The sequence below is a fragment of the Oncorhynchus mykiss genome, chromosome 15 (assembly GCF_057628025.1).
Source record: "Oncorhynchus mykiss isolate SJ-2025 chromosome 15, ASM5762802v1, whole genome shotgun sequence".
Taxonomy (NCBI): domain Eukaryota; kingdom Metazoa; phylum Chordata; class Actinopteri; order Salmoniformes; family Salmonidae; genus Oncorhynchus; species Oncorhynchus mykiss.
The window spans coordinates 85,764,249-85,789,652 of NC_143036.1; the positions used below are offsets into that span (position 1 = coordinate 85,764,249).

At 46.7% G+C, this 25,404-nt stretch overlaps 1 protein-coding gene across 2 annotated transcripts; it reads left to right on the top strand.

Moving 5' to 3' along the window:
- The first annotated feature begins 913 nt into the window (after nt 1–913).
- Nucleotides 914–24,455, top strand: zgc:194209 (strictosidine synthase family protein). Of its 2 annotated transcripts, XM_090201480.1 has the most exons (9): nt 914–1,226; nt 3,859–3,948; nt 6,833–6,954; nt 7,323–7,421; nt 10,028–10,180; nt 12,003–12,118; nt 12,369–12,529; nt 12,832–13,027; nt 20,925–24,455. In XM_090201480.1, the coding sequence occupies exons 1-9, from the start codon at nt 1,144–1,146 to the stop codon at nt 21,129–21,131; spliced, it is 1,227 nt and encodes a 408-aa protein (XP_090057606.1). In that variant the 5' UTR covers nt 914–1,143; the 3' UTR covers nt 21,132–24,455. The 2 variants fall into 2 exon arrangements, with proteins under 2 accessions (XP_090057606.1, XP_090057607.1); XM_090201481.1 differs by lacking the exons at nt 914–1,226; nt 3,859–3,948; nt 6,833–6,954; nt 7,323–7,421 and adding an exon at nt 7,860–7,980 and having other exon boundaries at nt 20,925–21,250.
- Nucleotides 24,456–25,404: the final 949 nt, after the last annotated feature.

Consider the following 25,404-nt stretch of genomic DNA (forward strand, 5'->3'; position numbering starts at 1 on the left):
CTGGTCGTGCTGGCGTGGGGGTGTAACGTCAACCTGTTTGTCCTGGTCGTGCTGGTGTGGGGGTATAACATCAACCTGTGTGTCCTGGTCGTGCTGGTGTGGGGGTATAACATCAACCTGTGTGTCCTGGTCGTGCTGGTGTGGGGGTATAATATCAATCTGTGTGTCCTGGTCGTGCTGGTGTGGGGGTATAACATCAACCTGTGTGTCCTGGTCGTGCTGGTGTGGGGGTATAACATCAACCTGTGTGTCCTGGTCGTGCTGGTGTGGGGGTATAATATCAACCTGTGTGTCCTGGTCGTGCTGGTGTGGGGGTATAACATCAACCTGTGTGTCCTGGTCGTGCTGGCGTGGGGGTGTAACGTCAACCTGTGTGTCCTGGTCATGCTGGTGTGGGGGTATAATATCAACCTGTGTGTCCTGGTCGTGCTGGTGTGGGGGTATAACATCAACCTGTGTGTCCTGGTCATGCTGGTGTGGGGGTATAATATCAACCTGTGTGTCCTGGTCGTGCTGGTGTGGGGGTATAACATCAACCTGTGTGTCCTGGTCGTGCTGGTGTGGGGGTATAACATCAACCTGTGTGTCCTGGTCGTGCTGGTGTGGGGGTATAACATCAACCTGTGTGTCCTGGTCGTGCTGGTGTGGGGGTATAACATCAACCTGTGTGTCCTGTTCGTGCTGGTGTGGGGGTATAACATCAACCTGTGTGTCCTGGTCGTGCTGGTGTGGGGGTATAACATCAACCTGTGTGTCCTGGTCGTACTGGTGTAGGGGTATAATATCAACCTGTGTGTCCTGGTCGTGCTGGTGTGGGGGTATAGCATCAACCTGTTGTTTACAAAGCATGTGACAAATAAAAGTTGACTTGGAAACAGCCTGTTCAGTCCCAGGGCCTGTCAGGTGGCTCCCCCTAGTGGCTAAACAATATCATGATAGTTGAGGAAGAAGAAAACATGGTAAATAAACCTCCCCCAGTCCGTCTCACTCCTCCCCTTCCAGTCTTCTGTCCTCTGGATGAACTCTTTTTAAAATCACTCACTCTCAGTCCCCACACACACACACTCACTCTCAGTCTCTCTCAGCTGAAACAGACTACCCCTCTCCCGCGGCGCTCACCAGAACAGAAAACTACTTTCCTTCATGGCGGCGAGTCTCACCGGAGACAGGATCCAACCGGACTGTGATCTAACCGGACGGGCGCGAGCTGCAGAGGGATTCACTATGTAAGTTTTTACCGGAGTTGTTTTGCTTTGTGATAAAACAATAATGTAGTTACGTGAACGATTTTAAGCATGAGTCTACTTGTCCCTCAAAAACAAGTTCGTAGAGTAACTGTCTTTTTGGTAGACAGGCTACTGCTGGATGAATGACCACAGTCATGTTTTGGTAGACAGGCTACTGCTGGATGAATGACCACAGTCATGTTTTGGTAGACAGGCTACTGCTGGATGAATGACCACAGTCATGTTTTGGTAGACAGGCTACTGCTAGATGAATGATCACAGTCATGTTTTGGTAGATAGGCTACTGCTGGATGAATGACCACAGTCATGTTTTGGTAGATGGGCTACTGCTGGATGAATGCCAGTCAGATATGGGATAAGGGATAACATACTGTACCATTGCCCTGTAGCCAGTCAGATAAGGGATAACATACTGTACCATTGCCCTGTAGCCAGACAGATAAGGGATAACATACTGTACCATTGTCCTGTAGCAAGACAGATAAGGGATAACATATTGTACCATTGCCCTGTAGCCAGACAGATAAGGGATAACATACTGTACCATTGCCCTGTAGCCAGACAGATAAGGGATAAGATACTGTACCATTGCCCTGTAGCCAGGGTGGTGGGGTAGCAGGGTGGTGTGGTGGGGGAGCAGGGTGGTGGAGTGGGGGGTGTTGGTGGAGTGGGGGGTGTTGGTGGAGTGGGGGGTGGTGGTGGAGTGGGGGGTGGTGCAACTCAATGTTAGGACTGTGTTCTTAATGTTTTGTCCAGTCAGTGTACATGTGATATCTGTTGTGTTGTCTCTTGTCTTCAGGCTAGGGAAGAGAGGGATATTAGTGGTCCTGATATCTGTTGTGTTGTCTCTTGTCTTCAGGCTAGGGAAGAGAGGGATATTAGTGGTCCTGATACAGTGCCTTGCGAAAGTATTCGGCCCCCTTGAACTTTGCGACCATTTGCCACATTTCAGGCTTCAAACATAAAGATATAAAACTGTATTTTTTTGTGAAGAATCAACAACAAGTGGGACACAATCATGAAGTGGAACGACATTTATTGGATATTTCAAACTTTTTTAACAAATCAAAAACTGAAAAATTGGGCGTGCAAAATTATTCAGCCCCCTTAAGTTAATACTTTGTAGCGCCACCTTTTGCTGCGATTACAGCTGTAAGTCGCTTGGGGTATGTCTCTATCAGTTTTGCACATCGAGAGACTGAAATGTTTTCCCATTCCTCCTTGCAAAACAGCTCGAGCTCAGTGAGGTTGGATGGAGAGCATTTGTGAACAGCAGTTTTCAGTTCTTTCCACAGATTCTCGATTGGATTCAGGTCTGGACTTTGACTTGGCCATTCTAACACCTGGATATGTTTATTTTTGAACCATTCCATTGTAGATTTTGCTTTATGTTTTGGATCATTGTCTTGTTGGAAGACAAATCTCCGTCCCAGTCTCAGGTCTTTTGCAGACTCCATCAGGTTTTCTTCCAGAATGGTCCTGTATTTGGCTCCATCCATCTTCCCATCAATTTTAACCATCTTCCCTGTCCCTGCTGAAGAAAAGCAGGCCCAAACCATGATGCTGCCACTACCATGTTTGACAGTGGGGATGGTGTGTTCAGGGTGATGAGCTGTGTTGCTTTTACGCCAAACATAACGTTTTGCATTGTTGACAAAAAGTTCAATTTTGGTTTCATCTGACCAGAGCACCTTCTTTCACATGTTTGGTGTGTCTCCCAGGTGGCTTGTGGCAAACTTTAAACAACACTTTTTATGGATATCTTTAAGAAATGGCTTTCTTCTTGCCACTCTTCCATAAAGGCCAGATTTGTGCAATATACGACTGATTGTTGTCCTATGGACAGAGTCTCCCACCTCAGCTGTAGATCTCTGCAGTTCATCCAGAGTGATCATGGGCCTCTTGGCTGCATCTCTGATCAGTCTTCTCCTTGTATGAGCTGAAAGTTTAGAGGGACGGCCAGGTCATGGTAGATTTGCAGTGGTCTGATACTACTTCCATTTCAATATTATCGCTTGCACAGTGCTCCTTGGGATGTTTAAAGCTTGGGAAATCTTTTTGTATCCAAATCCGGCTTTAAACTTCTTCACAACAGTATCTCGGACCTGCCTGGTGTGTTCCCTGTTCTTCATGATGCTCTCTGCGCTTTTAACGGACCTCTGAGACTATCACAGTGCAGGTGCATTTATACGGAGACTTGATTACACACAGGTGGATTGTATTTATCATCATTAGTCATTTAGGTCAACATTGGATCATTCAAAGATCCTCACTGAACCTCTGGAGAGAGTTTGCTGCACTGAAAGTAAAGGGGCTGAATAATTTTGCACGCCCAATTTTTCAGTTTTTGATTTGTTAAAAAAGTTTGTAATATCCAATAAATGTCGTTCCACTTCATGATTGTGTCCCACTTGTTGTTGATTCTTCACAAAAAAATACAGTTTTATATCTTTATGTTTGAAGCCTGAAATGTGGCAAAAGGTCGCAAAGTTCAAGGGGGCCGAATACTTTCGCAAGGCACTGTATCTGTTGTGTTGTCTCTTGTCTTCAGGCTAGGGAAGAGAGGGATATTAGTGGTCCTGATATCTGTTGTGTTGTCTCTTGTCTTCAGGCTAGGGAAGAGAGGGATATCAGTGGTCCTGCTATCGGTGGCTGTAGGGGTCTACCTCCTCCCCTCACCCATAAACCCTCAGCCTTACATGTAAGTACAGACACACCACACCGGCTCTGATGCTCGTCGGCTTGCAAACTAATACTCACGTCCGTAGCCATGAAGTGCTTTGAAAGGCTGGTCATGGCTCACATCAACACCATCATCCCAGAAACACTAGAGCCACCCTCATTTGCATACCGCCCCGACAGATCCACAGATGATGCAATCTCTATTGCATTCCACCCTGCTCTTTCCCACCTGGACAAAAGGAACACCTGTGTGAGAATGCTGTTCATTGACTACAGCTCAGCGTTCAACACCATAGCGCCCTCAAAGCTCATCACTAAGCTAAGGACCCTGGGACTAAACACCTCCCTCTGCAACTGGATCCTGGACTTCCTGACGGGCCGCCCCTAGGTGGTAAGGGTAGTTAACAACACATCCGCCACGCTGATCCTCAACACGGGGGCCCCTCAGGGGTGCGTGCTCAGTCCCCTCCTGTACTCCCTGTTCACTCATGACTGCACTGCCAGGCACGACTCCTACACCATCATTAAGTTTGCTGATGACACAACGGTGGTAGGCCTGATCACCGACAACGATGAGACAGACTATAGGGAGGAGATCAGAGACCTGGCCGTGTGGTGCCAGGACAACAACCTCTCCCTCAACGTGATCAAGACAAAGGAGATGATTGTGGACTACAGGAAAAGGAGGACCGAGCACACCCCCATTCTCATCGACGGGGCTGTAGTGGAGCAGGTTGAGAGCTTCAAGTTCCTTGATGTCCACATCACCAACAAACTATCATGGTCCAAACACACCATGACAGTCGTGAAGCGGGCACGACAAAACTTATTCCCCCTCAGGAAACTGAAAAGATTTGGCATGGGTCCTGAGATCCTCAAAAGGTTCTACAGCTGCACCATTGAGAGTTGCATCACCGCCAGACTTGCTAATCTGGTACCTCTTGCCGTGCGGTAGCAGAGAGAACAGTCTGTGACTAGGGTGACTGGTTTCATCACCGCCTGGTAATGCAACTGCTCGACTTCCGACCACAAGGCACTACAGAGGGTAGTGCGTACGACCTAGTACATCACTGGGGCCAAGCTTCCTGCTTTCCAGGACCTCTATACCAGGCGATGCCAGAGGAAGGCCCTAAAAATGGTCAAAGGCCCCAGCCACCCTAGTCACAGACTGTTCTCTCTGCTACCGCACGGCAAGCGGTACCAGAATAGCAAGTCTGGATCCAAAAGGCTCCTTAACAGCTTCTACCCCCAAGCCATCAGACTGCTGAACAGCTTCTACCTCCAAGCCATCAGGCTGCTAAACAGCTTCTACCTCCAAGCCATCAGGCTGCTAAACAGCTTCTACCCCCAAGCCAACAGACTGCTGAACAGCTTCTCCCCCCAAGCCATCAGGCTCCTTAACAGCTTCTACCCCCAAGCCATCAGGCTCCTGAACAGCTTCTACCCCCAAGCCATCAGGCTCCTTAACAGCTTCTACCCCCAAGCCATCAGGCTCCTTAACAGCTTCTACCCCCAGGCCATCAGGCTGCTGAACAGCTTCTACCCCCAAGCCATCAGACTGCTGAACAGCTTCTACCCACAAGCCATTAGACTGCTGAACAGCTTCCACCCTCAAGCCATCAGACTGCTGAACAGCTTCTACCCCCAAGCCATCAGACTGCTGAACAGCTTCTACCCCCAAGCCATCAGACTGCTGAACAGCTTCTTCCCCCAAGCCATCAGACTGCTGAACAGCTTCTACCTCCAAGCCATCAGACTGCTGAACAGCTTCTACCTCCAAGCCATCAGACTGCTGAACAGCTTCTACCCCCAAACCATCAGACTGCTGAGCAGCTTCTACCCCCAAACCATCAGACTGCTGAACAGCTTCTACCCCCAAGCCATCAGACTGCTGAACAGCTTCTACCCACCAAGCCATCAGACTGCTGAACAGCTTCTACCCCCAAACCATCAGACTGCTGAGCAGCTTCTACCCCCAAACCATCAGACTGCTGAACAGCTTCTACCCCCAAGCCATCAGGCTGCTGAACAGCTTCTACCCCCAAACCATCAGACTGCTGAGCAGCTTCTACCCCCAAACCATCAGACTGCTGAACAGCTTCTACCCCCAAGCCATCAGACTGCTGAACAGCTTCTACCCACCAAGCCATCAGACTGCTGAACAGCTTCTACCTCCAAGCCATCAGACTGCTGAACAGCTTCTACCCCCAAGCCATCAGACTGCTGAACAGCTTCCACCCCCAAGCCATCAGACTGCTGAACAGCTTCTACCCCCAAGCCATCAGACTCCTGAACAGCTTCTACCCCCAAGCCATCAGACTCCTGAACAGCTTCTAAACAGTTAATCAAACGGCCACTGGACTATTTACATTGATCCCCTTCGTGTTTACGCTGTTGTTACTTGCTGTTTATTATCTATGCATAGTCACATGTACATATAACCTCATTACTAACCTGTACCCCCACACATTGACCCCGGTACAGGTACCACCTGTATATAGCCTCATTACTAACCTGTACCCCCACACATTGACTCGGTACAGGTACCACCTGTATATAGCCTCGTTATTGTTATTTTATTGTGTAGGGGGTTAAGGATTATTGGAGTTGAAGAGTTGTGTTTTGAGACAGGTTGGTGTTATCAGAGGGAAACAGTTTAGGGGTTAAGGGTTAAAGGTTATTGTCTGTCAGTTTAGGGGTTAAAGATTATTGTCTGTCAGTTTAGGGGTTAAAGGTTATTGTCTGTCAGTTTAGGGGTTAAAGGTTATTGTCTGTCAGTTTAGGGGTTAAATGTTATTGTCTGTCAGTTTAGGGGGTAAAGGTTATTGTCTGTCAGTTTAGGGGTTAAAGGTTATTGTCTGTCAGTTTAGGGGGTAAAGGGTTAAATAATTATTGTCTGTCAGATTCAAGGGACCCCCTCCGCTCCTGGAGGGCCCGCTGGCTGTCAACACCAGACTACAGAACGGACGCAGGCTGTTCACTGGACAACTGCATGGACCAGAATCCTTCACTGCGGACCCGGAGGGTAAGAACTCTTGTCTGAGTTGTTTTTCATTCAGCATGTTTTAATTGAATCCTGTCTGTTGGTCTTTCATTCAGCATGTTTTAATTGAATCCTGTCTGTTGGTCTTTCATTCAGCATGTTTTAATTGAATCCTGTCTGTTGGTCTTTCATTCAGCATGTTTTAATTGAATCCTGTCTGTTGGTCTTTCATTCAGCATGTTTTAATTGAATCCTGTCTGTTGGTCTTTCATTCAGCATGTTTTAATTGAATCCTGTCTGTTGGTCTTTCATCCGCCTCCTCAGTGTTTATATGACCTTTGAGTGGAAATACCTTTTTAGAACTATGTGGCCTGTCTGACCCCTGACCTCTAACCTCTGGTGTCTCCTAGGTAACGTGTACACAGGGACGGTGGATGGGAAGCTGTGGAGGATCCATCAGGAGACTCTAACCCTCATCACCCACATGGGACAGGACTTACAGGAGTGTGGTCAGTAACTAACTAACTAACTAACTAACCAACCCTAACGCTAACTAACTACCCAACCCTAACGCTAACTAACGAACCAACGCTAACTAACCCTAACTCATCACCCACGTGGGACGGGACTTACAGGAGTGTGGTCAGTAATTAACTAACTAACTAACTAACTAACTAACTAACTTACCCTAACTCATCACCAACGTGGGACAGGACTTACAGGAGTGCGGTCAGTAACTAACTAACTAACCCTAACTCATCACCCACGTAACTAACTGACTAACTAACTAACTAACTAACTAACTAACTAACTAACTAACTAACTAACTCATCACCCACGTGGGACATGACTTACACGAGTGGTCAGTAACTAACTAACCCTAACGCATCACCCACGTGGGACAGGACTTACAGGAATGTGGTCAGTAACTAACTAACTAACTAACTAACCCTAACTCATCACCCACCCTAACTCATCACCCACGTGGGACAGGACTTACAGGAGTGTGGTCAGTAACTAACTAACCCTAACTCATCACCCACATGGGACAGGACTTACAGGAGTGTGGTCAGTAACTAACTCCCCCTACTGTATTACCTCCTGCTGAGCAGCGCGCCCCTACTGTATTACCTCACGCTGAGCAGCGCGCCCCTACTGTATTACCTCACGCTGAGCAGCACTCCCCCTACTGTATTACCTCACGCTGAGCAGCACGCCCCATACTGTATTACCTCACGCTGAGCAGCACGCCCCATACTGTATTACCTCACGCTGAGCAGCACTCCCCCTACTGTATTACCTCACGCTGAGCAGCACTCCCCCTATCTGGCTAGCTAACAATTCTTCGTGGCTATCTGGCTAGCTAACAATTCTTTGTGGCTATCTGGCTAGCTAACAATTATTTGTGGCTATCTGGCTAGCTAACAATTCTTCGTGGCTATCTGGCTAGCTAACAATTCTTCGTGGCTATCTGGCTAGCTAACAATTCTTCGTGGCTATCTGGCTAGCTAACAATTCTTCGTGGCTATCTGGCTAGCTAACAATTCTTCGTGGCTATCTGGCTAGCTCACAGTTCTTCATGGCTATCTGGCTAGCTCACAGTTCTTCATGGCTATCTGGCTAGCTAACAGTAGTAGAAGTGTGGTCAGTAATTATAGCAGGCTTATTGATGTATGATGGAATCTGTCTGGGGTCTACAGGGCTGTGTTCAGTTCAGTAGGTATGAAACAGGTGAGAAAACATTTAGAAAAGGAGGAGGACCTGAATATTACAGATGTTCTGTGACCCGTGGTGTGGAACACTGACTCTTCTGTTGGGAAGTGTTTAGCTGTGGGAACGTGTTCTGTTCAGATCTCTGTTGATGTGGCCGGCAGCCGATTGTCTTCCTCGGAGCTCTGGCCAAAACAGACGTTTGTGTGTGTGCCAGGTTGTGTGTGTGTGCCAGGTTGTGTGTGTGTGTGTGCCAGGTTGTGTGTGTGTGTGTGTGTGTCAGGTTGTGTGTGTGTGTGTCAGGTTGTGTGTGTGTCAGGTTGTGTGTGTGTCAGGTTGTGTTAGAGACGGTCTAGTAAATCTCTAGAAATCCTCTGATGTTGTTCCAGACGGGAGATGGAGAGACCGAAAGAGGGCAGGACAGACTGTGATGTTATCTCTGTTGGTCCTCTAGGTAGCAGGACAGACTGATGTTATCTCTGTTGGTCCTCTAGGTAGCAGGACAGACTGTGATGTTATCTCTGTTGGTCCTCTAGGTAGCAGGACAGACTGTGATGTTATCTCTGTTGGTCCTCTAGGTAGCAGGACAGACTGATGTTATCTCTGTTGGTCCTCTAGGTAGCAGGACAGACTGTGATGTTATCTCTGTTGGTCCACTAGGTAGCAGGACAGACTGTGATGTTATCTCTGTTGGTCCTCTAGGTAGCAGGACAGACTGTGATGTTATCTCTGTTGGTCCTCTAGGTAGCAGGACAGACTGATGTTATCTCTGTTGGTCCTCTAGGTAGCAGGACAGACTGTGATGTTATCTCTGTTGGTCCTCTAGGTAGCAGGACAGACTGTGATGTTATCTCTGTTGGTCCTCTAGGTAGCAGGACAGACTGTGATATCTCTGTTGGTCCTCTAGGTAGCAGGACAGACTGTGATGTTATCTCTGTTGGTCCTCTAGGTAGCAGGACAGACTGTGATGTTATCTCGGTTGGTCCTCTAGGTAGCAGGACAGACTGTGATGTTATCTCTGTTGGTCCTCTAGGTAGCAGGACAGACTGATGTTATCTCTGTTGGTCCTCTAGGTAGCAGGACAGACTGATGTTATCTCTGTTGGTCCTCTAGGTAGCAGGACAGACTGTGATGTTATCTCTGTTGGTCCTCTAGGTAGCAGGACAGACTGTGATATCTCTGTTGGTCCTCCAAGGTAGCAGGACAGACTGTGATGTTATCTCTGTTGGTCCTCTAGGTAGCAGGACAGACTGTGATGTTATCTCTGTTGGTCCTCTAGGTAGCAGGACAGACTGTGATGTTATCTCTGTTGGTCCTCTAGGTAGCAGGACAGACTGTGATGTTATCTCTGTTGGTCCTCTAGGTATCAGGACAGACTGTGATGTTATCTCTGTTGGTCCACTAGGTAGCAGGACAGACTATGAGCCAGTCTGTGGTCGTCCTCATGGTGTGCGGTTGGACAGTGGTGGTCAGCTGATCGTAGCGGACTCCTACTTTGGGCTGTTTTCTGTTGACCCCCAGACTGGACACAAGACCCTGCTACTGGACAGCAAGACAGGTAACATCCCCTATCCCCAGACTGGACACAAGACCCTGCTACTGGACAGCAACACGGTTAACCCCTGACCCCTAACCTCCAGACTGGACACAAGACCCTGCTACTGGACAGCAACACAGTTGACAGGTAACCCCCAGACTGGACACAAGACCCTGCTACTGGACAGCAACACTGTTGACCCCTGACCCCTAACCCCCAGACTGGACACCATAGTCTGCTACTGGACAGCAAACAAGGTCTTATCATTCACAGTCTAACCCCTAACCTTAACTCTGACTGGACAGCAGGTCTGACAGTCTAACCTTAACTCTGACTGGACAGCAGGTCTGACAGTCTAACCCCTAACCTTAACTCTGACTGGACAGCAGGTCTGACAGTCTAACCTTAACTCTGACTGGACAGCAGGTCTGACAGTCTAACCCCTAACCTTAACTCTGACTGGACAGCAGGTCTGACAGTCTAACCCCTAACCTTAACTCTGACTAGACAGCAGGTCTGACAGTCTAACCCCTAACCTTAACTCTGACTGGACAGCAGGTCTGACAGTCTAACCTTAACTCTGACTGGACAGCAGGTCTGACAGTCTAACCTTAAGTCTGACTGGACAGCAGGTCTGACAGTCTAACCTTAACTCTGACTGGACAGCAGGTCTGACATTCTAACCCCTAACCTTAACTCTGATTGGACAGCAGGTCTGACAGTCTAACCTTAACTCTGACTGGACAGCAGGTCTGACAGTCTAACCCCTAACCTTATCTCTGATTGGACAGCAGGTCTGACAGTCTAACCTTATCTCTGACTGGACAGCAGGTCTGACAGTCTAACCTTAACTCTGACTGGACAGCAGGTCTGACAGTCTAACCTTGACTCTGACTGGACAGCAGGTCTGACAGTCTAACCCCTAACCTTAACTCTGAAAGGACAGCAGGTCTGACAGTCTAACCCCTAACCTTAACTCTGACTGGACAGCAGGTCTGACAGTCTAACCCCTAACCTTAACTCTGAAAGGACAGCAGGTCTGACAGTCTAACCCCTAACCTTAACTCTGACTGGACAGCAGGTCTGACAGTCTAACCTTAACTCTGACTGGACAGCAGGTCTGACAGTCTAACCTTAACTCTGACTGGACAGCAGGTCTGACAGTCTAACCCCTAACCTTAACTCTGACTGGACAGCAGGTCTGACAGTCTAACCTTAACTCTGACTGGACAGCAGGTCTGACAGTCTAACCCCTAACCTTAACTCTGACTGGACAGCAGGTCTGACAGCCTAACCTTAACTCTGACTGGGCAGCAGGTCTGACAGTCTAACCCCTAACCTTAACTCTGACTAGACAGCAGGTCTGACAGTCTAACCCTTAACCTTAACTCTGACTGGACAGCAGGTCTGACAGTCTAACCCCTAACCTTAACTCTGACTAGACAGCAGGTCTGACAGTCTAACCCCTAACCTTAACTCTGACTAGACAGCAGGTCTGACAGTTATCAAAAATGTTTTTGCTTTGTCATTATGGGGTATTGTGATGTTATTATGGGTTATTGTGATGTCATTATGGGTTATTGTGATGTCATTATGTGTTATTGTGGTGTCATTATGGGGTATTGTGGTGTCATTATAGGGTATTGTGATGTCATTATGGGGTATTGTGACGTCATGGTGGGGTATTGTGATGTCATTATGGGGTATTGTGTGTTGATTGAGAGGATTTAAAAAATATATATATAGATTTTATAATAAGGCTATAAAGCAACAAAATGTGGTAAGTCAGGCTTGTGAGGCTAATATACATCCAGTTAACAAATGTAATATCTTTGTGCTCTAGGAGCTGATGGGGTTCCGTTTGCGTTCCTGAACGGGTTGGAGATCTCCTCTCAGACTGGGATCATTTACTTTACAGACTCCTCCTCTCGCTGGGGACGACGACACGTCAAACTAGAGGTCTGTCGCTCTGTACTCCTACAAATCACCCTTCTTCTTTATACGCTCTATAACCCCTGACCTCTAACGGGGTTCCGTTTGTGTTCCTGAACGGGTTGGAGATCTCCTCTCAGACTGGGATCATTTACTTTACAGACTCCTCCTCTCGCTGGGGATGACGACACGTCAAACTAGAGGTCTGTCGCTCTGTACTCCTACAAATCACCCTTCTTCTTTATACGCTCTATAACCCCTGACCTCTAACGTCTAGGTGATAGAGACCAACGCTCTGGGTCGTCTCCTGACCTTTGACCCCGTGTCAGGGCATGTGGGTGTCCTACTGGATGGTCTCTACATGCCCAATGGCATCGCCCTGTCACCTGACGAGAGCTTCCTGCTGCTGGCCGAGACCAGCATCGGGTGTATCCTCAGGTACACACACACACACACACACACACCAACGGAGGACAGTGTTTTCCATACTAACTGTCCTTCCTGTGTTTTTCCTTTTAACATGTAAATATCATTGTGTTATCAGAGGTGGCTGATCAGCAGGACAGAGGAACCCTAACCCTCACAGTACAGAAAGGCCTTTTTGTTCTATGACAATCATTGTCCTCCCTCCCTCCCATCTCCCTCCCTCCCTCCCTCCCTCCCTCCCTCCCTCCAGATACTGGCTGAAAGGGCTTTTGTTTGAATGACTCATGGTTCCTTTTCTCTCTCTACCTCTGTAGGTACTGGCTGAAAGGCCCCAAGGCTGGCACCAAGGAGGTCATCATGAACAATATGCCAGGTTACCCTGACAACATCCGCCTTAGCGACCGTGGAACCTTCCTGGTTGGCCTAACGACCACACGCTTCAGGAAGCTCATGCCTCCATTCCTGGACCTGATTGGTCCGTACCCAGCGGTCAAACGCTTTCTGGCTAAGGTTAGTTTCACCATCATCATCATCATCAATGTGTTGTAGACCTCTCTCCCAGGCCCATGTGTTGTAGACCTCTCTCCCAGGCCCCTGTTTTGTAGACCTCTCTCCCAGGCCCCTGTGTTGTAGACCTCTCTCCCAGGCCCCTGTTTTGTAGACCTCTCTCCCAGGCCCCTGTGTTGTAGACCTCTCTCCCACACCTCTGTGTTGTAGACCTCTCTCCCAGGCCCCTGTGTTGTAGACCTCTCTCCCAGGCCCATGTGTTGTAGACCTCTCTCCCAGGCCCCTGTTTTGTAGACCTCTCTCCCAGGCCCCTGTGTTGTAGACCTCTCTCCCAGGCCCCTGTTTTGTAGACCTCTCTCCCAGGCCCCTGTGTTGTAGACCTCTCTCCCACACCTCTGTGTTGTAGACCTCTCTCCCAGGCCCCTGTGTTGTAGACCTCTCTCCCAGGCCCCTGTGTTGTAGACCTCTCTCCCAGGCCCATGTGTTGTTGATCTCTCTCCCAGGCTTCTGTGTTGTTGACCTCTCTCCCAGGCCCCTGTGTTGTTGACCTCTCTCCCAGGCCCATGTGTTGTTGATCTCTCTCCCAGGCCTCTGTGTTGTAGCCCTCTCTCCCAGGCCCATGTGTTGTTGATCTCTCTCCCAGGCCTCTGTGTTGTAGCCCTCTCTCCCAGGCCCCTGTGTTGTTGATCTCTCTCCCAGGCCCCTGTGTTGTAGACCTCTCTCCCAGGCCCCTGTGTTGTAGAAATCTCTCCCAGGCCTCTGTGTTGTAGACCTCTCTCCCAGGCCCCTGTGTTGTTGACCTCTCTCCCAGGCCCCTGTGTGGTTGACCTCTCTCCCACACCTCTGTGTTGTAGACCTCTCTCCCAGGCCCCTGTGGTAGACCTCTCTCCCAGGCCCCTGTGTTGTTGACCTCTCTCCCACACCTCTGTGTTGTAGACCTCTCTCCCAGGCCCCTGTGTTGTAGATCTCTCTCCCAGGCCCCTGTTTTGTAGACCTCTCTCCCAGGCCCCTGTGTTGTAGACCTCTCTCCCAGGCCCCTGTGTTGTAGACCTCTCTCCCAGGCCCCTGTGTTGTAGACCTCTCTCCCAGGCCCCTGTGTTGTTGACCTTTCTCCCAGGCCCCTGTGGTAGACCTCTCTCCCAGGCCCCTGTGTTGTAGACCTCTCTCCCAGGCCCCTGTGTTGTAGACCTCTCTCCCAGGCCCCTGTGTTGTAGACCTCTCTCCCAGGCCCCTGTTTTGTAGACCTCTCTCCCAGGCCCCTGTGTTGTAGACCTCTCTCCCACACCTCTGTGTTGTAGACCTCTCTCCCAGGCCCCTGTGTTGTAGACCTCTCTCCCAGGCCCCTGTGTTGTAGACCTCTCTCCCAGGCCCCTGTGTTGTAGACCTCTCTCCCAGGCCCTTGTGTTGTAGACCTCTCTCCCACACCTCTGTGTTGTAGACCTCTCTCCCAGGCCCCTGTGTTGTAGACCTCTCTCCCAGGCCCCTGTGTTGTAGACCTCTCTCCCAGGCCCCTGTGTTGTAGCCCTCTCTCCCAGGCCCCTGTGTTGTTGACCTCTCTCCCAGGCCCCTGTGTTGTTGACCTCTCTCCCAGGCCCCTGTGTTGTAGACCTCTCTCCCACACCTCTGTGTTGTAGACCTCTCTCCCAGGCCCCTGTGTTGTAGACCTCTCTCCCAGGCCCCTGTGTTGTAGACCTCTCTCCCAGGCCCCTGTGTTGTAGACCTCTCTCCCAGGCCCTTGTGTTGTAGACCTCTCTCCCACACCTCTGTGTTGTAGACCTCTCTCCCAGGCCCCTGTGTTGTAGACCTCTCTCCCAGGCCCCTGTGTTGTAGCCCTCTCTCCCAGGCCCCTGTGTTGTTGACCTCTCTCCCAGGCCCCTGTGTTGTTGACCTCTCTCCCAGGCCCCTGTGTTGTAGACCTCTCTCCCAGGCCCCTGTGTTGTTGACCTCTCTCCCAGGCCCCTGTGTTGTAGACCTCTCTCCCAGGCCCCTGTGTTGTAGACCTCTCTCCCAGGCCTCTGTGTTGTAGACCTCTCTCTCTGGCCCATGTGTTGTAGACCTCTCTCCCAGGCCCCTGTGTTGTAGACCTCTCTCCCAGGCCCCTGTGTGTTCTTTGTTCCAGGCTGCAGTGAGACTAGAGAGAGTAATCTGAGAGGACAGAGAGCCCCCATCGAGAGATGATTCAGACAGCAACATGATACAGTGCCTTGTTAAAATATTCACCCCCCTTGGCGTTACAACCTGTAATTTCAATTGATTTGTATTTGAATTGCATGTAATGGACCTACACAAACTAGTTCAAATCGGTGAAGTGAAACGAAAATAACTTCAATAAATGTAAAATAAATTCAAATGGAAAAGTGGTGGGTACATATGTATTCACCCCCTCTGCTGTGAAGCCCCTACATAAGATCTGGTGCAACCAATTACCTTCAGAAGGTCACATCATTAGTTCAATAAAGTCCACCTGTGTGCAATCTAAGTGTCACATGATCTACGTGTATATATACACCTGCTCTGAAAGGCCCCACTAAGCAAGGGGCACCATGAAGACCAAGGAGCTCTCCAAACAGGTCAGGGACAAAGTTGTGGAGAAGTACTGATCAGGGTTGGATTATAAAACAATATCAGAAACTTTGAACATCCCACGGAGCTCCATTAAATCCATTATTAAAACATGAATATGGCACCACACCACAACAAACCTGCCAAGAGAGGGCCTCCCACCAAAACTCACAGACCAGGCAAGGAGGGCATTAATCAGAGAGGCAACAAAGAGACCAAAGATAACCCTGAAGGAGCTGCAAAGCTCTACAGCAGAGATGGGAGAATCTGTCCATAGGACCACTTTAAGCCGTACACTCCACAGAGCTGGGCTTTACGGAAGAGTGGTCAGAAAAAAAGCCATTGCTTAAAGAAAAAATAAGCAAATATGTTTGGTGTTTGCCACAAAGCATGTGGGAGACTCCCCAAACATATGGAAGAAGGTACTCTGGCTAGATGAGACTAAAATGTAGCTTTTTGGCCATCAAGGACAACGCTATGCCTGGCGCAATCCCAACACCTCTCATCATCCGAGAACACCATCCCCACAGTGAAGCATGGTGGTGGCAGCATCATGCTGTGGGGATGTTTTTCATCAGCAGGGAAACTGGTCAGAATTGAAGGAATGATGGATGGCGCTAAATACAGGGAAATTCTTGAGGGAAACCTGTTACAGTCTTCCAGAGATTTGAGACTGGGACGGAGGTTCACCTTCCAGCAGGACAATGACCCTAAGCATACTGCTAAAGCAACACTTGGGTGGTTTAAGGGGAAACATTTAAATTTAACATTTGAAAACATTTTAAATGCCTAGTCAAATCCCAGGCCTCAATCCATTTGAGAATCTGTGGTATGACTTAAAGATTGCTGTACACCAGCGGAACCCATCCAACTTGAAGGAGCTGGAACAGTTTTGCCTTGAAGAATGGGCAGAAATCCCAGTGGCTAGATGTGCCAAGCTTATAGAGACATACCCCAAGATACTTGCAGCTGTAATTGCTGCAAAAGGGTTAGGCTCTACAAAGTTTTGACCTTGGGGGGGATGAATAGTTTTGCACGTTCAAGTTCTGTTTTTTTTTGTCTTATTTCTTGTTTCTTTCACAATAACAAATATTTTGCATCTTCAAAGTGGGCGGCATTTTGTGTAAATCAAATGACACAAAACCCACCAAAAATCTATTTTAATTCCAGGTTGTAAGGCAACGAAATGGGAAAAACACCAAGGGGTGAATACTTGGTCAAGCCGCTGTATTCTAGCAGAGATAAATACTAGAGATAATTCAGACAGCAACATGGTGTTCTAGAGGAGATAAATACAAGAGATAATTCAGACAGCAACATGGTGTTCTAGAGGAGATAAATACAAGAGATAATTCAGACAGCAACATGGTGTTCTAGAGGAGATAAATACAAGAGATAATTCAGACAGCAACATGGTGTTCTAGAGGAGATAAATACAAGAGATAATTCAGACAGCAACATGGTGTTCTAGAGGAGATAAATACAAGAGATAATTCAGACAGCAACATGGTGTTCTAGTGGAGATAAATACAAGAGATAATTCAGACAGCAACATGGTGTTCTAGAGGAGATAAATACAAGAGATAATTCAGACAGCAACATGGTGTTCTAGAGGAGATAAATACAAGAGATAATTCAGACAGCAACATGGTGTTCTAGAGGAGATAAATACAAGAGATAATTCAGACAGCAACATGGTGTTCTAGTGGAGATAAATACAAGAGATAATTCAGACAGCAACATGGTGTTCTAGAGGAGATAAATACAAGAGATAATTCAGACAGCAACATGGTGTTCTAGTAGAGATAAATACAAGAGATAATTCAGACAGCAACATGGTGTTCTAGCAGAGATAAATACAAGAGATAATTCAGACAGCAACATGGTGTTCTAGTAGAGATAAATACAAGAGATAATTCAGACAGCAACATGGTGTTCTAGAGGAGATAAATACAAGAGATAATTCAGACAGCAACATGGTGTTCTAGAGGAGATAAATACAAGAGATAATTCAGACAGCAACATGGTGTTCTAGCAGAGATAAATACAAGAGATAATTCAGACAGCAACATGGTGTTCTAGAGGAGATAAATACAAGAGATAATTCAGACAGCAACATGGTGTTCTAGCAGAGATAAATACAAGAGATAATTCAGACAGCAACATGGTGTTCTAGAGGAGATAAATACAAGAGATAATTCAGACAGCAACATGGTGTTCTAGTAGAGATAAATACAAGAGATAATTCAGACAGCAACATGGTGTTCTAGCAGAGATAAATACAAGAGATAATTCAGACAGCAACATGGTGTTCTAGCAGAGATAAATACAAGAGATAATTCAGACAGCAACATGGTGTTCTAGTGGAGATAAATACAAGAGATAATTCAGACAGCAACATGGTGTTCTAGTGGAGATAAATACAAGAGATAATTCAGACAGCAACATGGTGTTCTAGCAGAGATAAATACAAGAGATAATTCAGACAGCAACATGGTGTTCTAGAGGAGATAAATACTAGAGATAATTCAGACAGCAACATGGTGTTCTAGAGGAGATAAATACAAGAGATAATTCAGACAGCAACATGGTGTTCTAGAGGAGATAAATACAAGAGATAATTCAGACAGCAACATGGTGTTCTAGAGGAGATAAATACAAGAGATAATTCAGACAGCAACATGGTGTTCTAGTAGAGATAAATACAAGAGATAATTCAGACAGCAACATGGTGTTCTAGTAGAGATAAATACTAGAGATAATTCAGACAGCAACATGGTGTTCTAGAGGAGATAAATACAAGAGATAATTCAGACAGCAACATGGTGTTCTAGAGGAGATAAATACAAGAGATAATTCAGACAGCAACATGGTGTTCTAGAGGAGATAAATACAAGAGATAATTCAGACAGCAACATGGTGTTCTAGAGGAGATAAATACAAGAGATAATTCAGACAGCAACATGGTGTTCTAGTAGAGATAAATACAAGAGATAATTCAGACAGCAACATGGTGTTCTAGTAGAGATAAATACAAGAGATAATTCAGACAGCAACATGGTGTTCTAGAGGAGATAAATACAAGAGATAATTCAGACAGCAACATGGTGTTCTAGTAGAGATAAATACAAGAGATAATTCAGACAGCAACATGGTGTTCTAGAGGAGATAAATACAAGAGATAATTCAGACAGCAACATGGTGTTCTAGAGGAGATAAATACAAGAGATAATTCAGACAGCAACATGGTGTTCTAGAGGAGATAAATACAAGAGATAATTCAGACAGCAACATGGTGTTCTAGTAGAGATAAATACAAGAGATAATTCAGACAGCAACATGGTGTTCTAGAGGAGATAAATACAAGAGATAATTCAGACAGCAACATGGTGTTCTAGCAGAGATAAATACAAGAGATAATTCAGACAGCAACATGGTGTTCTAGAGGAGATAAATACAAGAGATAATTCAGACAGCAACATGGTGTTCTAGTAGAGATAAATACAAGAGATAACTCAGACAGCAACATGGTGTTCTAGAGGAGATAAATACAAGAGATAATTCAGACAGCAACATGGTGTTCTAGCAGAGATAAATACAAGAGATAATTCAGACAGCAACATGGTGTTCTAGAGGAGATAAATACAAGAGATAATTCAGACAGCAACATGGTGTTCTAGCAGAGATAAATACAAGAGATAATTCAGACAGCAACATGGTGTTCTAGAGGAGATAAATACAAGAGATAATTCAGACAGCAACATGGTGTTCTAGAGGAGATAAATACAAGAGATAATTCAGACAGCAACATGGTGTTCTAGAGGAGATAAATACAAGAGATAATTCAGACAGCAACATGGTGTTCTAGTGGAGATAAATACAAGAGATAATTCAGACAGCAACATGGTGTTCTAGTAGAGATAAATACAAGAGATAATTCAGACAGCAACATGGTGTTCTAGCAGAGATAAATACAAGAGATAATTCAGACAGCAACATGGTGTTCTAGCAGAGATAAATACAAGAGATAATTCAGACAGCAACATGGTGTTCTAGTGGAGATAAATACAAGAGATAATTCAGACAGCAACATGGTGTTCTAGTGGAGATAAATACAAGAGATAATTCAGACAGCAACATGGTGTTCTAGCAGAGATAAATACAAGAGATAATTCAGACAGCAACATGGTGTTCTAGAGGAGATAAATACAAGAGATAATTCAGACAGCAACATGGTGTTCTAGTAGAGATAAATACAAGAGATAATTCAGACAGCAACATGGTGTTCTAGCAGAGATAAATACAAGAGATAATTCAGACAGCAACATGGTGTTCTAGCAGAGATAAATACAAGAGATAATTCAGACAGCAACATGGTGTTCTAGTGGAGATAAATACAAGAGATAATTCAGACAGCAACATGGTGTTCTAGTGGAGATAAATACAAGAGATAATTCAGACAGCAACATGGTGTTCTAGTGGAGATAAATACAAGAGATAATTCAGACAGCAACATGGTGTTCTAGAGGAGATAATGTATGTAAACAGTACTGTTCTGGAATGTACGATGCTATAGTAATATTATAGTACAGTGGTATAATACTAATAGTAAAGTCTGTTCCCTTTGTGTTCTGGTGGATGTTTCCAGGAATATACACTTAGTGGACAAAACATTAAGAACACCTGCTCTTTCCATGACACAGCTTTCACCTGGATTCACCTGGTCAGTCTATGATCCCTTATCGATGTCACCTGTTAAATCCACTTCAATCAGTGTAGATGAAGGGGAGGAGACGGGTTGAAGAAGGATTTTTAAGCCTTGAGACAATGGAGACATGGATTGTGTCTGTGTGCCATTCAGAGGGTGAATAGACAAGACAACATGTTGAAGTGTCTGAACGGGTTATGGTAGTAGGTGCCAGGAGCACCGGTTTGGGTCAAGAACTGCAACGTTGCTGGTTCACACACTCAACAGTGTCCCGTGTGTATCAACCATCATCCACCACCTGAAGCACATCCGACGTGACACAACAGTGGGAAGCATTGGAGTCGACATGGGCCAGCATCCCTGTGGAACGCTTTCAACACCTTGTGGAGTCAACATGGGCCAGCATCCCTGTGGAACGCTTTCAACACCTTGTGGAGTCGACATGGGCCAGCATCCCTGTGGAACGCTTTCAACACCTTGTAGTCCACGCCCGACGAATTGAGGCTGTTCTGAGGGCTAAAGGGGAGGAGCAACTCAATCTGAGGAAGGTGTTCTTAATGTTTTGTCCAGTGTATTTCTATGATAAAATGACATATTAAAGCCCGGAGCTTGTGTTCTGTTTTCTTCCAGGTGGTTCCTCTGAGCTGGTACAACATGCTGTTGCCTAGATACGGCCTGGTGTTGGAGTTGGACGGGGAAGGGGAGGTGCTGGGGAGTCTCCATGACCCTACAGGCAGCCTGACCTGGGCCGTCAGCGACGTGTTCTCCCACCAGGGGAGACTCTACCTGGGTAGCACCGACCTGCCCTTCCTTCCTGTCCTGGAGGACTGGAGCTAACCACTAACTTCTGCTGCAGGCCTCTCATACTAGGCCTGGGGGGTGGCTGGGGGGGGGAGTTAAAGTTAACTGACTGTGACGTGTCCAGACTGCAGCAGGCCTCTCATACTAGGCCTGGGGGGGGGGGGGCTCGGTGGGAGTTAACTGACTGTGACGTGTCCAGACTGCAGCAGGCCTCTCATACTAGGCCTGGGGGGTGGCTGGGGGGGGAGTTAAAGTTAACTGACTGTGACGTGCCCAGACTGCAGCAGGCCTCTCATACTAGGCCTGGGGGGTGGCTGGGGGGGGAGTTAAAGTTAACTGACTGTGACGTGTCCAGACTGCTGCAGGCCTCTCATACTAGGCCTGGGGGGGGGGGGGCTCGGTGGGAGTTAACTGACTGTGACGTGTCCAGACTGCAGCAGGCCTCTCATACTAGGCCTGGGGGGTGGCTGGGGGGGGAGTTAAAGTTAACTGACTGTGACGTGCCCAGACTGCAGCAGGCCTCTCATACTAGGCCTGGGGGGTGGCTGGGGGGGGAGTTAAAGTTAACTGACTGTGACGTGTCCAGACTGCTGCAGGCCTCTCATACTAGGCCTGGGGGGTGGCTGGGGGGGGAGTTAAAGTTAACTGACTGTGACGTGTCCAGACTGCAGCAGGCCTCTCATACTAGGCCTGGGGGGGGGGGGGGCTGGGGGGGAGTTAACTGACTGTGACGTGTCCAGACTGCAGCAGGCCTCTCATACTAGGCCTGGGGGGGGGGGGGAGTTAACTGACGTGTCCAGACTGCAGCAGAGATCCTCAGACACTTGGTCCTGGCTCTACTGCCAATCACAACCAGGTATCCTTTTCACTCCATATACGGACAGATTCCTGTTGATCTGGGACGTTTTTAATACAGATCATTTGGTTCCACAGTTCACTGATTGGCCAGGAGACTGTTAAACTGAATATGTCTTCAGTTAGTTCATATGTGGTTCCACAGTGCACTGATTGGCCAGGAGACTGTTAAACTGAATATGTCTTCAGTTAGTTCATATGTGGTTCCACAGTTCACTGATTGGCCAGGAGACTGTTAAACTGAGTATGTCTTCAGTTAGTTCATATGTGGTTCCACAGTGCACTGATTGGCCAGGAGACTGTTAAACTGAATATGTCTTCAGTTAGTTCATATGTGGTTCCACAGTGCACTGATTGGCCAGGAGACTGTTAAACTGAATATGTCTTCAGTTAGTTCATATGTGGTTCCACAGTTCACTGATTGGCCAGGAGACTGTTAAACTGAATATGTCTTCAGTTAGTTCATATGTGGTTCCACAGTGCACTGATTGGCCAGGAGACTGTTAAACTGAGTATGTCTTCAGTTAGTTCATATGTGGTTCCACAGTGCACTGATTGGCCAGGAGACTGTTAAACTGAATATGTCTTCAGTTAGTTCATATGTGGTTCCACAGTGCACTGATTGGCCAGGAGACTGTTAAACTGAATATGTCTTCAGTTAGTTCATATGTGGTTCCACAGTGCACTGATTGACCAGGAGACTGTTAAACTGAATATGTCTTCAGTTAGTTCATATGTGGTTCCACAGTGCACTGATTGGCCAGGAGACTGTTAAACTGAATATGTCTTCAGTTAGTTCATATGTGTTTCCACAGTGCACTGATTGGCCAGGAGACTGTTAAACTGAATATGTCTTCAGTTAGTTCATATGTGGTTCCACAGTGCACTGATTGGCCAGGAGACTGTTAAACTGAATATGTCTTCAGTTAGTTCATATGTGTTTCCACAGTGCACTGATTGGCCAGGAGACTGTTAAACTGAATATGTCTTCAGTTAGTTCATATGTGGTTCCACAGTGCACTGATTGGCCAGGAGACTGTTAAACTGAATATGTCTTCAGTTAGTTCATATGTGTTTCCACAGTGCACTGATTGACCAGGAGACTGTTAAACTGAATATGTCTTCAGTTAGTTCATATGTGGTTCCACAGTGCCTCCTCAGACCCATACAGGGGCAGATGCTGTTGTAGGGGTCTGTCTAACCCAGCTGTAGTTAGTAGTGGTCAGTGCCTCCTCAGACCCATACAGGGGCCAGATGCTGTTGTAGGGGTCTGTCTAACCCAGCTGTAGTTAGTAGTGGTCAGTGCCTCCTCAGACCCATACAGGGGCCAGATACTGTTGTAGGGGTCTGTCTAACCCAGCTGTAGTTAGTAGTGGTCAGTGCCTCCTCAGACCCATACAGGGGCCAGATTCTGTTGTAACTAGCCATGCTGTGTAGGGTCTGTCTAACCCAGCTGTAGTTAGTAGTGGTCAGTGTCTCCTCAGACCCATACAGGGGCCAGATGCTGTTGTAGGGGTCTGTCTAACCCAGCTGTAGTTAGTAGTGGTCAGTGCCTCCTCAGACCCATACAGGGGCCAGATTCTGTTGTAACTAGCCATGCTGTGTAGGGTCTGTCTAACCCAGCTGTAGTTAGTAGTGGTCAGTGTCTCCTCAGACCCATACAGGAGCCAGATGCTGTTGTAGGGGTCTGTCTAACCCAGCTGTAGTTAGTAGTGGTCAGTGCATCTCTATAATAGTCTTTAATACTGTTCTGTGGACTCATAAATCATCTCTGTAATAGTCTGTAATACTGTTCTGTGGACTCATAAATCATCTCTGTAATAGTCTGTAATACTGTTCTGTGGACTCATAAATCATCTCTGTAATAGTCTGTAATACTGTTCTGTGGACTCATAAATCATCTCTGTAATAGTCTGTAATACTGTTCTGTGGACTGTTGGGGAATAATCAGAATTAGTTGGTAACATAGATGTTTTATATTCATCATATGTTTGTAAGTTACTTCTCATCAGAATGTGTTTGTATAATACTGTGGCGGGGTTGCAGTCATCTGTTCTCTGTCAGGACTAAGTTACTTCTCATCAGAATGTCTATTTTTGTATAATACTGTGGCCGGGTTGCAGTATCTGTTCTCTGTCAAGACTAAGTTGTTTGGGCCGCAGAGAAGGGAGAGGTCAAGCGTGTATCTCTTGGCTCCACAATGTCTGTGTGCCAGTCACTGTGTCTCTGTGATCTTGTCAAGATAGGATGGATTTGATATATGCCTGTTGATATGGAGGATTTGTTTTATGGTTCTGAGTTTGAGAAAATAACATAGTTTAGGAGACAAAGCTGAACGATAAATTATGCCGATGCTGTCTGGCTATGTGTGTCTTTGCTATAAAGGATCTCGGTTGCAATGTGTAAGCACTCTCAGAGAATTCATTTATAGACACTGAATCGATCTGAGAGTCACAGGGTTGTGATGGAGCTCATATAATTAAAGATGGACTTTATGATAACTAACTCTGACTTGTGTGTGGTTTGCTCTCATGATTTGGTAAATACAGGAAATTTCCACGACAGGACTCATAAATCATCTCTGTAATACTGTTCTGTGGACTCATAAAGCATCTCTATAATAGTCTGTAATACTGTTCTGTGGACTCATAAATCATCTCTGTAATACTGTTCTGTGGACTCATAAATCATCTCTGTAATACTGTTCTGTGGACTCATAAAGCATCTCTATAATAGTCTGTAATACTGTTCTGTGGACTCATAAATCATCTCTGCAATAGTCTGTAATACTGTTCTGTGGACTCATAAATCATCTCTGTAATAGTCTGTAATACTGTTCTGTGGACTCATAAATCATCTCTGCAATAGTCTGTAATACTGTTCTAATATTGGACTCCGCTGATCTGAAGACAGTCAATGGTGTCACCTGTCACTGATTTTAGAGAGCTGCATAATGTTCTGAATGGTTTCTCTGTCCAGATCTGTCAGGATCTGATGATGATCTGATCTGTCTAAAGATGTGTGTGTGACGACCTCCAGAGGGGGGGTCAGGATGATCTGATCTGTCTAAAGATGCATCTGATCTGTCTAAAGATGCATCTGATTTGTCTAAAGATGCACCTGACGACATCCAGAGGGGGTCAGGATGATCTTATCTGTCTAAAGATGCATCTGATGACCTCCCGAGGGGGGCAGGATGATCTGATCTGTCTAAAGATGTGTGTGTGACGACCTCCAGAGGGGTCAGGATGATCTGATCTGTCTAAAGATGCATCTGATCTGTCTAAAGATGCATCTGATTTGTCTAAAGATGCACCTGACGACATCCAGAGGGGGTCAGGATGATCTTATCTGTCTAAAGATGCATCTGATGACCTCCCGAGGGGGGCAGGATGATCTGATCTGTCTAAAGATGTGTGTGTGACGACCTCCAGAGGGGTCAGGATGATCTGAT

Bases quoted from the DNA above. Each gene is read 5' to 3' on its own strand.
- zgc:194209 (XM_090201480.1), top strand. From the start codon at position 1,144: ATGGCGGCGAGTCTCACCGGAGACAGGATCCAACCGGACTGTGATCTA. The intron at 3,949-6,832 runs GTAAGTACAGAC...ATTGTCTGTCAG, and splicing joins ATAAACCCTCAGCCTTACAT to ATTCAAGGGACCCCCTCCGC. The intron at 7,422-10,027 runs GTCAGTAACTAA...TTGGTCCACTAG, and splicing joins ACAGGACTTACAGGAGTGTG to GTAGCAGGACAGACTATGAG.